This window comes from Bufo gargarizans, chromosome 6, assembly GCF_014858855.1.
Source record: "Bufo gargarizans isolate SCDJY-AF-19 chromosome 6, ASM1485885v1, whole genome shotgun sequence".
In the NCBI taxonomy this organism is placed as follows: Eukaryota; Metazoa; Chordata; class Amphibia; order Anura; family Bufonidae; genus Bufo; species Bufo gargarizans.
Window position 1 is genome coordinate 385,551,431 of NC_058085.1, and position 18,539 is coordinate 385,569,969.

The window sequence follows — 18,539 nt, forward strand, 5'->3', positions numbered from 1 at the left end:
AATACACTGATACATCTCCTGCTTTTCTTCTATTACAAGACTAGCTGCCGCCAGCCACCACTAGGGGGAGCTCAGTGAATAAGCATGAATACAACTACTGGAAGCTGTAAGAATCTCTTTGCATTGAGCTCCCTCTAGCAGCGGCTGTGTGAAAATGCAGTGTTTTCACATGTGGAAGAGAAGAGCAAGTTCCGTACGGGCCTCCCCTCCCCCGGGCCCCATTGCAGTCGTGTCGTCTGCCTCTATTGCAGGTACACCACTGGATGGGCAAGGTACAAAGAATCCAGGAAAGTGTAGTTTGCCGAGTTAGTTTTAAAAAAAAGGTTAATGGGCGGGATTTTTTTATGGGATGTCAGATAGTTTTGATAGTGGGTCTTGCCATTCCCTCCCCACTCCAGTACACCACATTCCCTTAGCCCAAGGTAATCCAGTCCAGGTTTAGCTGCTGGCCTTATTACTGGGGGAAGGGGGGGGAATAAATACAGGGTTGAGAGGCTCATTCAGTGCCAGAGCCTGAAAGTTGCATGACCGTGTAAAGGCTAAATGTCCCGTACATAGCTAAGGAAAACCGTTGTTTAGTTAGTGCCTAGACGGGCAGGTGCTTTAATTTTTCAACTTTGATGCCACTATGGTGTTTTTGGAAGACTCTAAATCTTGTTTTGGACTTTTAAACTGTCAACGCCTGCAAAGCCAGTCATTGCCAACCGTGCCCACACGTACAGATCCCGACAGGTGGCATGCATCAAGTAGGACCTGGAAAGGTCTGAGCTTTGTGGGGGGGTTTTTGGCATTCCAGATTCTGGTTGGAAACCAAGCAGTTCTTGCACAAGGGCCCTCTGTTGTCTCTGCCCATTCCTAGCTAATTGAATTATGTGTCTCTTTCATAAGAGTATGCAAATTTACTCTCCTCCAGAAGGAAGACAATGCGCAGTCCGTAACGCATTCACGTCGCCACGGAACATAAACCCCGATCCTACTTATCAAACTGCTGTTTAACTTGATCAAACAAGAAGATTTGCTGTTGTATGAAATGATGGAGACCAGCACTACAACGCGTCAGATTTGTTTCCAGCCTACGTTCCAGGAACGAGAACGCCTCTATACACATGACTGCCCATGTATTTACTTCCTGATAACAGATCCTTCACTTAACCCCTTCATGCGATGGCTGTACCTCCAGCAACAACCTGTATACTGGTTCCATTTACTTCCACCTTCATCTCCAGCAGAGCTTTTTTCAAACTGGGCTTCTTTTGACCTACTACCTATTGTCCACTCCACAGCATTCGATTATAGGAGGACATAAGCAATGGATGTCGGGTAAACCCTGCCGATTTCAGCAGGACCGGACAATCTTTAACATTTGCATGACAGCAGACGTTGGGGGAAAGGTGACATAAAGGTGACAAGAACTGCGATATTGAAAAGCTGTTGAAACTATCCATAGGATGCTTGTCCTTCTGACAACCAACTCCACCATGAATACATGCATGCCTAGCCAGGCGTGCATGTGTTTTTCAATGGGAATAGGGAAATAAGCCATTGCCAGGCCGTTATGATGGTTCCTTATCTCCTGGGGGAACAAAGCATTGTATATGTTGAAATCCAGAATGCCTGATATCGCCTTTCCCAACATCTTCCACTTTGGAGAGAGTTGACAGTCTACCATACACATCAGATAGTTGGTCAAGCCCATCTAGATCGGCGGGTTCAATCAAATGATATTTATTTGTCGGTCAAGCTTAAGCTGACCATCAGAGTTTAATCAAATTTCCTATAACATCTAAAGGCCCATTAACACGGACAGGCAATTATCGGGAAGGAGCATTCCTTGCAACTCTGGTTCCCGATAATTGCCCGGTGATCACCTAATGAATTAGCAGAAGCATCATTGATGCTGACACCTAAGTGATCATCTCTGGGAAGAAGATCGTCCTTTGTAAACAGGGATCTGCCGCCTAGAAACAATGAATTTGCATAGGAACAAGTGATCGCAGGCGCGATCATTCATCCCCATACGGAGGAAATGACTGCTGCGTGTAAATACAGCTCTCACCTCCACTCACAATCAGGCAATTATTGGGAATGAATGTTTAAGAACAGCTGATCAGTCTGATCTGATATTGATCACGCATCCTAACCTGGATAGGTCATCAATATCTAGAGTCCAGACAACCCCTTTAAGAAGGGTACAGGAAGTTATCACTTGGCCAGTTCAGCAGGGTCTTATTACCTCAATGTACTTTCAGTAGTAACTCTTTTTTGTGCCGATAAGATCAAAGGATCGAACAAGGATCAGGCAGCCGTATTACCGTAATCTCAGCTACAGCTACTGATATATATGCACCATGGGGCACAGTGTCTCTGATAAGAGTGTTTGCTCACGGATTAATTTACAGTAGATCAATATTAGTATTATATGGAGACTAATCAATAAAAACGGACTTGGAAAAAGAATCCATGAGCCTTCCAAAATATCACCAGCCAGAACAGGACCACGTGACTGAGTGTAGATTAGGGCCCTTCTACCTTGATCAATACTATACCGTAGAAACATGGTGCCATTCACCGAGCAAACGCGGCACCAAAAGTCATTGTTTGACGGCAGCACATCGTCCTGTGTAAACAAGGAATGTGCTGCTGACAACGTGCAAAGTGAATGGGGGATAAATGATCGTAGTAGCGATCATTCATCCTCCACTCGAATTGAATTGGGCTATGTGAAAGGCAATTTAGTAAAGCAGCACAGATCGACACCAGTTCAGGGCTTAAAGGGGTTGTACAAGCAATATATATTGATGACCTATTCTCAGGATAGGTCATCAATATCTGATCGACGGGGGTCTGACACCCGGCATCCCTGCCGATCAGCTGTTTGAAGAGGAGGCGGTGCTCCATGCGAGTGCTGCTTCCTCTCCGTACAGTGTAATTACAAGTACTCGCTCCATACAAGTGAATTACACTGCGCTCCTGAGACAACGAGGATAGGTCATCAATATATGTGGCCTGTGCAACCCCTTTAAATTGCCCCATAAAATGACCTCAAAAGGCTGTGTCTATCTTTTAATGACTTCAATGCATTTTAATGTAAAATGAATCAACTTTTAAAATAGTGTGGATTAAAAATCTGCTTCTCTTTTGTTTATACAGCTATTATTGAAAACAACCTATGTGTCTCCATGGTAACAGACTACAAACAAAACCTGTGTAGTCTGATCCTACAGTCATCCGTTTCCTACTTCTGGCTAACCCACCAATTGTCTTCTGGTATTACTGTTTGGCTTGATAGGTGGTAGTCACAGGACGGGAGCTACAAGTAACCATAACTGGGGGGTGCTGGTCACGAGAGGATGGCTACAGTAAATAGACCATTGGGCTTTGTACACAACTGCAGAAAGAATCTCGATTATAGTCTAGAGGCCCCCCATATACATTAGTGTATTGTCAGCCAAACCCACCGAGAACGACGGCTTAGTTGACGTCAGGGTACAGAATTATCAGGCGAAGTGAATGATCGCCTGATCCTTTTGTTCTCCTGAGAGATAACACGAAAAAAATGAAAAATTAAAAAAAAAATTTGTTTGCACAGCTCACCCTCAATTTGCGTAATCTAAACACTTCCGTAATATGTAGAAAAAGGCAGCACGGATGAATCACTCGGATCTGGGGTCATGAGAGACTTCAGTAACAAAATTTCAATAGGTCCAGCGCCTTGGAATTAAAAATAAAACATAACTTTTATTTACATAATAAAATAAAAAAATCCATGGAGTTTTTTTATTTATGTAAATAAAAGTTACGTTTTATTTTAAATTCCAAGGCGCTTGACCTATTGAAAATGTGTTAGTGAAGACTCCTGGGAGATAAGCCACCACTAAAGGTGTCTGGCATCAGCTTTATCCCATTGAAATCACATACATGTTCGGCCAAGCCAAACTTGCATGTGTATGGCCTAGCCAGGAGGGAGTTGGGAGAGATACCCATCAGCTGCCTCAAAGGGGTTGTCCCACAAAAAATATTCTGCAGTTTTTAAACCAGCACCCAGATCTGAAAACTTTTATAATTGCATGCAATTAAAAATATGCTATAGCCACTGAGTTATTCAATAAAATGTAACTGTATAGCGCCACCTGCTGTTTGTTCTTTTTGTTATTTCTCTGTCCACATCGCTGAGGTGGCCGCACATGCTCAGTTCCATCCTTCAACTGCCTACTGAGCTGTGATAGGGAGAGAGCGGCAGCAGAAAAGACACGCCCCCTGAGCTGCAGCAGATGGGACACATCCCCTGAACTGCCAGCTTGATGTGAATCTAGCAGAACAATTGGAGTGATGAATGAGGAGATCTCTGGATCCATGTGAGGTACAGGGCTGGTTCTGGGTTTGTTAAAAATAAATTGTTGTGTACTATATGATGTCCGATTATCATTTTTTATATTAATCATTGGATAACCCCTTTAAAAGGAGGCAGCCAAGCGTAAGGAGGTCCTGAAGATCTTGTATGTTCCTTGTCAGATTGGACAATTGCCACTCAGTTCTTGGAAGAAGAGGCAATATCTGACCTCGCATGGTGGGGTGGTTGACCACACAAGACCAAATCTTCAGCGCAAAGCCTGGATTTATATTATTATGGAAGCAGGAAACGTGAGTCTAACCTCTCCCTGAAATAGAAAGGATTTAATTCTGTATTCTATAAAAACGCCACTATTTTTACCCTGTGTCATATAACCGCTACATAGAGACGATTGTTTTTTTTAGGACTTGAGGTTTGTGTCCACCATCGGCGTGGCATTTTATGACTTTTAATATAGATCTATGGTACTTAAATACTCTCAGGGTTAAACATCGGAAATAGGGATTAGGCTGGTCATAAAAGGGAGTCCTACATGTGCACAATTCTAGATTTCTGCTCCTGCTGCAACCTCCCTACACGGTCAAACAATGGACCGTCCGCTCCAGGGTGGCAACGGAAAGTTGGTTCATCAGCAGTTACAGGGTTAATTGGGGACTTATTGCTTCATATAGTTCACAGCTCTGCTGCCAAGTTAACCTTAGTAAGGAAGAAGGAAGTAAAACTAAATAAATACGAAATCCTAATGGATAACCTACGGTAATGGCACCCGGTCTAGGGTGAGCCTAGGGTCAAATAAAGTTTTTTTGATCCACATGATGATCTCATCACGGTTTTGTAACTTTTATTAATATAAAGGAGGATGAAATTTGATGAACTGTATGAGGGTGTCAAACTGTGCAGGGACACACACCCAACTGGTAACCCCTTCATTGCCAACTGCCCTTCATTCAGAACTCGTAGCAGGAATAACAGAGGAATGGTCCAACATAGAGACACAAAATCTGCGACAGATATATGCCCAAAAAATGGCGTGCATCTGCAAATGACCCTCTAACTGTATACGTCACATTGTGTACATAAGATTTGTCCGCTAAACGCTTGAATTGTTACCATTTATCGTTGTTTGAATCGTATCCAGCGTTTTATTTGCCTCCATCTCGATACTTCTTTTAATCATTCCTCCAAGAACCGGACCGATCCCTGTACAACACCCAATGCAAAGATAAAGTCAGATTAAAACATGCAACGAGAGAAGTCATTTTCTTTTTTGGAGCAGGACTTTCTAGATCAGGGATGCTCGATCTGCGGGCACTATAACTCCCACCATGCCCTGCTGTTGGCAGGTATGCTGGGAGTTGTAGTTTTGCAATAGCTGGAGGGCCACAGGTTGGGCATCCCTGTTCTAGATCATCAGTATATAAAAGTATTCACACACAGACACCACATTTGTTATATTTAATTCCAGGGGGAGAAGTGAAGCTGGAGAAGCACAGCCTAATAGAAACAATGTTGCAGTTCAAAGCTGCCATAGACTTGTATTGTGCCTCTATTGTGCCTTGTATTGTGTATTTGATAAAGAAGAGACCTTTTTTGTAAACTTGGATACCCTTTTAAAGGGGGGTTCCAGCTGTTTAAAAAGGATCACCTTACCGATCGCCGGCCGCTGCCATTGTGACAGTGCTCAGGTCACATCCCGACACAGCAGGAAATGGCTGACAATTCCCGAGCAGGAGGTGGCTTGCAGCTTCGACCCAGACATTGTCAATGGCAGTGGAGTTAGGCGAGTCGAAGCTATATGTATATATATTTTTTTTAAAATAATTTGCAGCCCGTGGAAAATCTTTTTTATATGTTTTGAAAATCCTTTTAAGATTTTCCTATACCACATCTAAGAATGTGCCTAACATGTTAGATTTCTAGGAGTTCGATATTGATGGACATCAATATCTGGATTGCTGGGGGTCCAACTCCCGGCCCCCCCGCTGATCTTCTGTTTGAAGAAGTTGTGGTGCTGTGACTCCTTTCCGGTCCAATGACGCCCCGTTCATTGGTCACATGGCCTAGGGTGAATGGGCCTGTCCTGCAATACCAAGCACAGCCACTATACAATATACGGCACTGTGCTTGGTAACCTGTGAGGAGGCTGCAGCACTCATGTGAGCACTGCAGCCTCCTTCAAACAGATGATCGGCGGTGGTGCTGGGAGTCGGCCCCCACCAATAAGATATTGATGACCTATCCTGAGGCAAGGCCATCAATATTAAACCCTTTTAAGACCCAGGGACCAAGATAATTCTCCCATGGACTTACCGATAATGCTGCTGTTGGCCCAAGCAACGGGGATCCTACTTGCATTGAAAATAATGTTAACGTCCTGAAAAACAAAAAGCATTCTTAGTCACCCCTAATAATACTGGAGTTTATACTGCGATAGTTTTCTTACTTAAGCAAACGGCATTTATCCTGTAGAGAAAGTTAATACAAGCCACCTACTAATGTATTGTGATTGTCCAGATTGCTTCCTTTGCTGTCTGGATTCATTTTTCCATCACAATATACACTTCTCGTTTCCAGGGATTATGACCTCCCTGCAATCCATCAGTGGTGGCCGTGCTTGCAAACTGTAGGAAAACGCACCAACCTACGTGAGCTCCCATGGTCCCGGCCACCAGAGAAGCTGACGCTTTTTCCTATAGTGTGCAAGCACGACCACCACTGGTCGTAATCCCTGGAAACGAGCCGTGTATAATGTGATGGAAAAGTGAATCCAGCCAGCAAAGGCGGCAATATGGACAATCACAATACATTAGTACGTGCCTTGTATTGACTTCCTCTACATGATAAATGCCATTTGCTGAAACGAGAGGCAACCCCTTTAACCTTATAGTATGGCAGTATTCATGCCTGACCTCCACGCTATACAAAGGCCTCCTCACTGCGGCTGTGCCAGTCCCCTATTTTGGTGAGCGGTGGGGTACAGGGTGGTTATACGGTGCCAGAGTCCACCAGTGGCTCCTGTGGTTGTGTAGCATACATCTATAGGTGGACAGTCCCTCCTTCCCCTTATTACCCGCTGCTGTTTGCTTTCTATCTGTAGTATCAGGTCTTTGTCTCGTGTCCCCGTAAATCTTTACAGCTTATTCCGCCATTCTTCTGGCAATTGGTCATAAACCCATGTTCCCGGGGAGCCGCGTAATCCTTCCATTGACTCAGCAGATGGTAGAGTTCAATAAAGGACGCTCTCCCGAAAAGTGATTTGATTTACTAGGCAAACACCGCCCAGTTAGTTGGCTACCAGGATATGCTGGGAGTTGTAGTGTTTGCTCCGCCTTACAATGGCTGGGCGCTGGGTACTGTACCTGGGGCACTGAATTGACATAGGTCTTCAGGTTGTCCACTGTATTATTGAGGGACGTGAAACCTCTGTCGACCGCGTCGTTCATTTTGCTGTTGCTATAAAACGCGCAGATGTCACCGGCCCTGAGGAGGAGATAAGCGGCGCAAAAATAAATAAAAAACGGCATCAAATCAGATCACACAGCTCTCACCAGTAATGGGGGTTCATATGCTTAAAAGGGGTAAACACAAAAAAAAGGTTATTTCATGTGTTACGAAGAGGTATACAAATGTTCCAATAAACTTTTTGGATCAATTCCTGAACGATTTCAAGACCTCTTCCTGAGGTCATTGAATGGAAACCCTAATTGGATATAAATCTGTCATGAGACGGACACTCAGGAGAAGAGTTTGTTACAGTTAAAGGAGACTTATGAAGGGGTATATATGGGGTCCGCTGCCCTGGGGCCCCTCTAGGATCCAGTCTGTTCATGCGCTGACTTCTATTACAAGGGCAGCAATTCATCTGAATGGCCACCGTGTAATACTATAGTTGCCCTGCAGTGGGCGCTGTCAGGCCTGACTCACTATGGCTTCCCATGGCACAAAATCAGGTGGTTCATCAGGGGTGGGACATGATCTGACAGGTGCTAGCGAGGGAGTCAGTCGCCTCCAAAATCGGTTTCATTATTTTCAATTCCCCATAATCAGCCATTTCCACCAAAATCGGTTTTAAAGATAGCATACAGGGTCATGTATGTAGGGTCGCTGCCCCAAAACATAACCGTACCTTTCTTGTGAAAATCGGGTCTTCTAATTCTGAGAAATGCCTAATTTTATCTTTATGCTGCTGAGGTTTTAGGTGCACCGTTGACGCGGTAGCGCTTTTCGCTGCTTTCACCACCCAGCACCTCCATTTCTACTGTGGTGGACAGTGCTTTCCCCTGCATCACTGCCCCTAGCTCTGACTGTTCAGACCTCGTGCTTGCTAAGGACATTCCATGGAGGCCAGGTCCGAGGGCTGTTTGCGCTTGCACCAAAGTTTGGGAACTGAATGGTGCAGCCCTGCCCATGGTGCACCTAAATCCAATTTCTCAGTACAGTCAATGCAAATTCAGGCTGTCCCAGGGTGAGCCATGTGTAAGCCCTCTCCACGAGTGGGCAGTCTAACACTGTGCGGGCATTGTCAGGTGGGATCTATTTGTCCTAAATTTACAAACCGCACAGAGGGTGTGTATGGGATTAGAGGACTGGTATGGTTAGATTTGGGGAGGAACCTACTCTACATGCATTAGGTGCAAGTCATTCGAAACTTGGCCAACCATGTAATATCTAGAAGGACCCGATCTGTTAGCAGCTGTCCGCTCTGGTTTATAGAGAGGGTCCTGATCCCTCTTGGAGCTTCTGACTGGCCAAGTGACCATTAACTGGGTTCACTAGACTTTCTACTATAATTGGATCTTCCTGGCTCTTCAGGATATAGAAGAGAATAACCCAGATACTGCCACCTAGACCTCTAGCTCAAAATATGGTCCTGAAGCCACCATAGAAGCATTGGCGGATCCCCCCCGAGAATCCGACAATATTGTTTTGCCGATTCCCCTGCCCCAACGCTGGCCGCGCCCGTCCCGCACTGTGCCGCGGGTGGCGGCTAAATTCACTGTACATAGGGGGGATGGAGCTGGAGAGGAAGCAGAGCACGCAGCCAGGACAGGAGAGGGAGTAGTCCAGTCTGGGCGGCAGAGGAATGAAGACGAGCTGCCTGCGCGCCTGCTAAGTGAGGTGAGGGTGGCGGCGTCATGGTGGCCAACTGCTGCTCCCTGAAATGTACAGTACAAGAACTGTCTCTGCCCCGAGCGAGACATTCAGGGAATAAAACCTACAAATACAGATTGTACATCCTGCACTAACATCTCCTGTACCCACATTTCATGCCGTAATAGGATATTGCGCTGCAGGAATATTGTAGGGAAGGACGATCATCCCAGTAAATAACCTTCCACAAATGAGGCCTGGCTTCAGAGCAGACATTGTGACAAGATGATACGGAGGTTGTCTGATTGCCAGCAATTTTCCCTCTAAGCCTTTGTAGCCAGAGGACAGAGCAGTCGGATAATAATATCTGGTGCTCCAATAATAAGCTCTAAAGTAGCCAGATACAAAGGGCCACGGAACATCCAGGCAAACTGCATTAAACAGCGTACAGGTCTAACCAAGTGAAGCTTACTGTAAGGCAGTCACGGGGTTAATATATATCTCTCTAGTGGCCTAGGGAAGTACAGGTGTTAGCATCCTGGGTGATCCAAAGCATTGAAAGGGCTAATATCAGTTTTCCTGGTGGTCCTGCTCGCATCTGTGACCCCGCTAGCTATACCACTATGTTATATTAATATGGCGCAGTTTAATTGCATTTTGAAGTAACATATTGTGTTGATTTGCTTCCTTAAGACTAGAGGAATGGTAAAAAAATCTGGCAACAAAAATTTAATGTTGATAAGTGCAAGATAATGCACCTGGGACGTAAAAGCCCAAAGAGCAGAATATACAATCAGTGATACAGTCCTAACCTCAGTATCTGAGGAAAGGGATTTAGGGGTCATTATTTCAGAAGACTTAAAGGTAGGCAGACAATGTCATAGAGCAGCAGGAAATGCTAGCAGAATGCTTGGGTGTATAGGGAGAGGCATTACCAGTAGAAAGAGGGAGGTGCTCATGCCGCTCTACAGAGCACTAGTGAGACCTCATCTGGAGTATTGTGCTCAGTACTGGAGACCATATCTCCAGAAGGATATTGATACTTTGGAGAGAGTTCAGAGAAGAGTACTAAACTGGTACATGGATTGCAGGATAAAACTTACCAGGAAAGATTAAAGGACCTTAACATGTATAGCTTGGAAGAAAGACGAGACAGAGGGGAGATGAGAGAAACTGCTAAATACATAAAGGGAATCAACAAGGTAAAAGAGGAGAGAATATTTAAAAGAAGAAAAACTGCTACAAGAGAACATAGTTTTAAATTAGAGGGGCAAAGGTTTAAAAGTAATATCAGGAAGTATTACTTTACTGAGAGAGTAGTGGATGCATGGAATAGCCTTCCTGCAGAAGTGGCAGCTGCAAATACAGTGGAGGAGTTTAAGCATGCATGGGATAGGCATAAGGCCATCCTTCATATAAGATAGGGCCAGGGGCTATCCATAGTATTCAGTATATTGGGCAGACTAGATGGGCCAAATGGTTCTTATCTGCCGACACATTCTATGTTTCTATGTAATATGTGAGAGGATGTCCCTGACCAGAGGGAATCAGCAGGACCTTCATGTGAGCAGCTACAACATCTGGGCTGGCAGAACGGTGCCAGAAACCCAGCAATAGTCCTTCAAAATCCGTGACTCCAGGTGCCCGGCTGAGACCCTATAAGTTATATAAAGTACACACTACGCATAAAATGTAACCTGCACCCCTCCTCAGCTCAGTTATATTACTCCCTGTATAATGTACCCCGATATCCCTCAGTTATATAACTGAGGGTTTAAGAGGACATTATACAGGGGGTAACTGAGGGTATCGGGGTACATTATACAGGGAGTAATATAACTGAGGGATCTCAGGGGACATTATACAGGGGTAAAAAACTTATACTACCCCTGTAAAATGTCCCCTGATACCCCTCCTTAGTTATATTACCCCTGTATAATGTCCCCCGATACCCCTCCTCAGTTATATTACCCCCTGTATAATGTCCCCTGATATCCCTTAGTTATAGACAGAGCATTTCTTCTGCTCACACAGGTTAAATAAAATATTCTGTTCTATAAGCGCCACATTATTTTCTGTCCGCCGCCACAAAACAATATGGAAGTGCCCCTCCCGAGACCAGGCTCTGGATCCGCCACTGCAGAGAAGCCTTACCCCCAGTCATCCTTACATGCAACAGGACCTGAGAAAAGCGTCATTTTGTAAAATATACTATGGCCACCCGAGGGGGATCTGCCTACAAAATGTCAGTCTCCAAAGTGTGCAAGTATAAAGAATGGTGTCTATACTCACAGAATGATGAGAGTAATAATGAACAGGAAGAAGTACAGAAACCTCCTCTTGCAGTTGATGTTCTTCGTCTGTTTCTGGTACATTTTTCCACCACAATTTCCACAGCAGCGACAGCAACAGAAAAATAAGCCCACCAGCGTCATCACTATGATGAAGAGGAGGCCGATGGCTAGAGCCACGAGGTAGCCCACCTCATACGTCAGCACCTAAAGACAAGTACTACATTAATACTTATACATAGTGGCAGGCTAACACGTGAAAATAACAGGCTGCTACTAATAATAGAGGACAATATATACTTCTCACAGACATATAGACTACAATGGACGTGTGGAGAAGGTTGGGAGGACCCATGGTCGGTGGGCCCAGTCTCTCCTTCCCATGGTGACCCAAAGTCCACCTTCCTTCGTAGGCAATGGGAACCAACCAAGGTGCATCACTTGGCAATTAATCTGAACCCAACCCATGTGGTGTCATAGACCGGGTTCCTGGAGGGCACTGTGAGGCCTGGTGTTCTCGATGGAAGCCTCCAAGTGCTTCAACATTATCATAACACAAGACACAACAAAAACTGGATTTATGAAAGAAAATATTCTTATAGTGATGACAACAAGAGGAAAGACTAAAGACTAGGATATTTAAGGCCAGAGTCTAACTGATGCTCCACTCGGCCAACACCATGCTTGGTCTAGATGGCCAATAAGACAATCGTTCTGGTCTACAAATAGGTCATTGTGTTCACAAGGATGGTGGCATCATCTGGTCAAATCTGCTTGTGGGCATTGAAGCTTATCTGTACAGTCACGTTTCGTACTACCGGCAAAGTCAAGTACTTTGAACACAGAACGAATAAGCGTCACGTATTACTGCGATGAGGAGGACCATGGCTAGACGCTGGTTTATTTACACAGTGACTTCTGAAGAAAACACGCTCTTATCAGACAATACAAGTGACGTTGTGTTATGGACTGAACCCTGATGAGGGTGAAATAGTCACACAGCCAATGCAAATATGAAAAAGTCTACACCCATGAGCATAGGGACCACTGAGACAAAGACTGGAAGCCGGTCAATAAAAGCACATCGCAAGCAAAATAAATGACAGCTCCCATTGTGCTGGTTATCCTGGCCTCTGGGAACACTGCTAAAAGCATTTACTGCTCTGCGAGTCGTCTGGAGATTCTATGTATGAGCGGGATGAATTAAAACTGGTGCCAATGCAGTGACCCAGCGTTTTTAGAGCTAAAAGAGTTAATGTCCTGTTTTATGCTTTGTATGTTAGTACTATGTACATAGGTGGCATAGCTTAGATATTGTGCCCTACTCAGAAGGAAGAAGGCTTGTCCTTCCAACTTAGATGGAGGAGCTATGTACTCCGATTGCATCATCCAGTGATTCTGGACGAAGCAGCCGAGGTGCGAGGTTCTGCATGGGTCTGTGCAGTGTGAGGCCTGCTTCAAGGAGCTCTCCGTACATGCTGAGGACAAGTGCCAAACTCCTTGGAGAAAGAGGAAAGATATCTATAGACAAGGAATTGTTTGTGTTAGCAAAGGTAATGCTAATTTATGGCTATGGACTTTGCTGCTTGTGGAGAGGGTATGTGCTGAGTGTGCCCATCACACATATATAAGGGATTGGCCATCTGTTTGAAGATCTGCATCATGCAGTGGGAACTGGAATACTGATTGTGAGAATGTTGCACACCTGTGGTCCATCTGGAAAGATTACAAAGTGTTTAGAATGAGATTTAGGAACTACTACTGTAGCATCCTACTGAAAGGCAGTAGTACACTGCAAATGGGGTTTTACATGCTTTTGTATGTACACGCTGATGAAAGGTCAAAATTGTGATTAAATGTGTATTGATGCATTTTCATATAAAACACCAGTATGGAAAGAACAGGCCATAACTGCTAGATGAGGCCATTTACCCTTTCCTCATCAGGAGGAGTTAGGTCTAACATAGCCTAGAGAGAGGAGCATAGCTAGCTGAATCCTGCTCTGGATTGAACCAACCAGAGTTATACGCACTACACAGCAAATAGCTCCAGTGCTATTGCAAAGCAATATATGTCTGATTAGGACCTCTAGCTTCCAAAGCCCTGCGTGAAGGAGTTTAAAGCCTTCCAGTGCTTAAAGCCAAAGTGCAGATTGATCACCTGCATGCATTTCCACATCCCGCTGAGGACATTCGTGAAGCATTTGTGCTGCGAGTGCGACAACCTGTCTTAAAATAAAAAGGTGTAGTACTATGTCTTACATTTAGGGACTGCCCTGTGGCTGCACTGTCTCATAAACATTCTAATAGTGCACCCCTTATTCCTGGTACTTTAAAACACCAGCCAGCTAATGAAGGGCAGTGTGAGTCTAAAGAGGACCTGTCCCCACTCCTGACACGCCTATTTTAATAGCGTTATGCATTCCCCGTGTAATAACAATTCTGGAGCCTCTATTCTTATGGCTCTATGTTGTGCCATTCCTTTATTATTTCTACTAGAATTTATGAATGAATTGCTAGCAGTCTGCAGTAAAGGTACAGAGGGGAGGTAACCAGTTGGGGGGGGGGGGTGTACCTGCACAGACTGAAAATGGCAGCACTGATTCGACAGAGTGAGTCTGTGCAGGTACACCCCCCAACTGGTTACCTCCCTCTGTACCCTTACTGCAGACTGCTAGCAATTCATTCATAACTTCTAGTAGAAATAATAAAGGAATGGCACAACATAGAGCCAAGAGAATAGATGCTCCGGAATTGTTATTACACGGGGAATGCATAACGCTATTAAAATAGGCGTGTCAGGAGCAGGGCCGTCTTTAATATTGATTGGACCCTGGGCAAAAATTTACTTGGCCCCCCTGGATCCCGCCTTCCCACACCTTAGCAGGCAATCACGCCCTCCATCACAACACACACACAAAAAATCCACATATCTGGTAGAGTACAGTGAATGACTGTAAATACTTCCAGTTCTGAAGACTCCAGTGGCTCAGGATCAGTGTTCTGGGCTGGAAGTGGGCACCGCTCTGCAGGAAGGAGACCAGGGCTCGGCTCACCCTAGCGTTACAGTGCACCCCAGCACCCCACAGTATGCAGTATAGCACCCTATAGTATACAGCAACCCACAGTATGCAGTATAGCACCCTATAGTATACAGCAACCCACAGTATGCAGTATAGTACCCTATAGTATACAGCAACCCACAGTATGCAGTATAGTACCCTATAGTATACAGCACCACACAGTATGCAGTTTAGCACCCCACACTATACAGTACCCCACAGTATATAGTAGAGCAGTATAGCAGCCCACAGTATACAGCACCTCACGGTATACAACACCTCACTGTATACAGCACCCCAAACTATACACGATACAGCCCCCCACACTATACAGTACAGCAGTATAGCACTCCACACTATACCGCACCCACAGTATACAGCCCCCCACACTATACAGTACAGCAGTATAGCATTCCACACTATACCGCACCCACAGTATACAGCCCCCCACACTATACAGTACAGCAGTATAGCACTCCCCCCCCACTATATAGACCCCCCCACACTATACAGGCCTCCCACAGTATACAGCCCACCACACAGTATACAGCCCACCACACAGTATACAGCCCACCACACAGTATACAGCCCACCACACAGTATACAGGCCCTCACACAGTATACAGGCCACCCCCCCCCACAGTATACAGCACCTCATGGTATACAACACCTCACTGTATACAACACCCCAAACTATACACGATACAGCCCCCCACACTATACAGTACAGCAGTATAGCACTCCACACTATACCGCACCCACAGTATACAGCCCCCCCACACTATACAGTACAGCAGTATAGCACTCCCCCCACTATACAGGCCCCCCCCCCACAGTATACAGCCCACCACACAGTATACAGCCCACCACACAGTATACAGGCCCCCCCCCCCCAGTATACAGCCCATTACACAATATATAGCCCACCACACAATATACAGCCCACCACACAATATACAGCCCACCACACAATATATAGCACCCCACTATACAGTAGTTTACAGTATATTAACATAACAGCCCCTGTCACCTTTTTCTGATGTAATCTTTACACAAAAAAGCTCCACAGTTAACTTTTGCAACACTCCACAGGACCTGTGATGACCTCATAGCCATGTGACCAGTAATTGCTAGGTTACTGGTCACATGGTAATGATGTCATTAAGGTCCTAGATCAAAACTCATTAAGGTCCTAGAATTAAGATCATTAACACAGTACGATCATGATGCCTGTGTAGCCGACAGCCTGACACCCAGGGCAGTAGCTAGCAGGGCTCAAGAGGCAGCTGCCTCTTGGACCACCCAGGAGCAACTGGGCCCAGGGCAGCTGCCCCTTTTGCCCCTTGGTAAAGACGGCCCTGGTCAGGAGTGGTGACAGGTCCTCTTTAATAGCTTTAAAGAGACAAATTAGCATGCTCACTCCAAAAGCAACTGTGAAACCTGTTGCACTTTTTCAAGAACTGCCCGTCCATACATACTGAGAACTGTATCTAATGCTTTGAACTTGTATCTGCAGTAAAGGGCTGTTTGCTGATAATCTGGCCTGATGATTTCCTGCACCAACATCCACAGATGCACCAAGGGGCCCTGCCTTGCACCTCAACTCCACCATCAGCAAGGGCACCTCACCCATCTTCAGGCAAGAGAGCCCCAAAGCCAGAGTGTGCCACGAAAGGAGTGAAAGGTATGTCCTTCCCCATATGTGCAGGGAGCGTTAGAAATGTGAGTATTACTATTCCCATATACCTGCAGTGAGAAGGTGTTTGTGCAGTGGCCGGGTATAAGGTGGTATTGAGGTGTGACAATATCTTGCAGCTCTGCGGAGGGGGATGGTAAAGCATGGTGCACCCCTATGTGAAATAAATCCAGAGAGTCAGGGTCTGCAGTAAACCAGTGTGCTTCTTTACTGGAGGAACTCAAGTGCAAACCTATACTTGGCAATGCACTGAGCTGTTTTCTCCAGTCTCCCCCCGGGCAGAAGAAGGTCCTGTGCTGAGGAAAGGCCTGAGCTAGCTGCCCCTCTCTCTCTCTCTCTCTTAGAAGGCTGGTTCCCTGGCCAAAGGGCTGGTGGCTCATGAGCTCTGGCTCAGTCATGGGGCAGGGTATCCCCATCTCAATGTCTTCTTCTGGTCACTCCTGCAGTCTGGCAGAGTCTCTCCTACTAAACACTGGTCCCTATCTGCAGCCAACTAGCAGCTCTGACTGATCTAGTTTTATACAGTTTCCAACTAATTCAGAATCTTCTAGTGGGAGGGATGAAGCTACAGAAGCACAGCCTAATAGAAACAATGTTGCAGGTCACAGCTGCCATAGACTTGTATTGTGACTCAATACAAGTCAATGGGAATGAGTAAGCAGTTTCCAGACGTAAACAACCGTTTAACAGAGCCAAACCAGTCAAAAGTTTATTGTGTCTGGTTTTTGTCCCTCCAAAACTTCGCTCTGCATAGTCCCTTACGGTATCTGTGGAAAATTACTAGCTTCTCAGTGCACAGACTGGAAATTCCCAAAGTCTCTTAGTGTTAACTGGCGGTGTATTAACCCTTGTCAACATTCAGTGTAAATACAGTGCAAACGGACAGGACATACCATATAAAATACAATTCTTCAGTATAAACAGTATAACTGCAAACAACGGTATAAATCACTGTGCAAAGGGCAATAAAGTAGGGAGCTCATGGCTTAGGGGAAAATGTCCACAAACATCCAGACTCCAAAGTACCCTTGCTCCAGGGCAGTACATTTGTATTAGGTGAGCTCTATACAAACTGTATGAGAGATAAACAGCAGAATCTAGATTGTATGATGATAAATATTACAAAGAATGAGGGGTAACCCCACCCCACATTCCAATAGAGAGAAAATATTCAATTAGTCGTTAAATTCCTTCAATTGTTTTTCTAATTCCCAATTACACATGTGAGGAAACTGAAGCCGAAGTGCATTTCCCAGAATGCACCATGTGCTTCGTAGCCCTCTTGCACCTGATAGAGGTGACGGCCATTGTTTGAGGGGCAGGGGAAGCCAGCACTTCCGGTGACCAACAATGGATCCCCAGGCAGAAGATGCAGATTTCCTCTTCCCTGTGGGTCAGGGTATTGTGTGGACTGCTCGCTGCAGGAAGCCATGGTGCAGCTGGACATTCTGCTGCAGTGTCCAGGGAAAGCAAGCTGCTCCGAGACCACAACTAATCTGCAAGTGACACTAGAAACGTCTAAGGTATAAGATCTCCAGGATTCCACCTTCTTGAGATGTACTTGGATTAGCCTATGTGGTGGATTGCACTTTATAATCATTCATTTCGCCCGTGCTGTAATAATACAATATTGCACTGACGAGCATGTGGCGGGCCTAAACATTCTACCTTTAAAGCAGTGCTGCAGTTTAAACCATAGAAGTTTGAAGCTAGGGCTCGGAGGTGAATTTTCATCATGTCCACGTTGATCACAAATTCTTACGATGATTGTGCTGCCTCGCAACTACCACGGGTCATTAAGAAAAGAGGAGCACTTACCTGATTAGGACTGATACTATTAAACTTCTGCGTTTTAAGCGCCTGTTCAAGAAAGTCTGGAAGAAAAGAAAAAAACGACAATCATTCAAGGTTTACAGTGAATTCCGTTGATCCATCACTGACATAGACTATGTCTCTGTTCACATCTGCACCGTGTCTCCCACTTGCCACGTATCACTGCCGGATCTGTCATAAAACAGATCTAAACCAGCGCTCACCTTTAGAAACCAA

General features: G+C 45.2%; 1 protein-coding gene across 1 annotated transcript in view; it reads right to left on the reverse strand.

Annotated features, from left to right (window-relative positions):
- The window catches only part of LOC122941760 (prominin-1-A-like), a 92,014-nt gene that overhangs the window by 33,805 nt on the left and 39,670 nt on the right, over positions 1 to 18,539 (reverse strand). The window contains exons 3-7 of the mRNA XM_044299171.1: positions 18,309 to 18,364; positions 11,735 to 11,940; positions 7,711 to 7,831; positions 6,662 to 6,725; positions 5,462 to 5,551 (exon numbers count right to left, since the gene is read on the reverse strand). Coding sequence (XP_044155106.1) covers positions 5,462 to 5,551; positions 6,662 to 6,725; positions 7,711 to 7,831; positions 11,735 to 11,940; positions 18,309 to 18,364 — 537 coding nt within the window. The remainder of the gene's footprint in view (positions 1 to 5,461; positions 5,552 to 6,661; positions 6,726 to 7,710; positions 7,832 to 11,734; positions 11,941 to 18,308; positions 18,365 to 18,539) is intronic.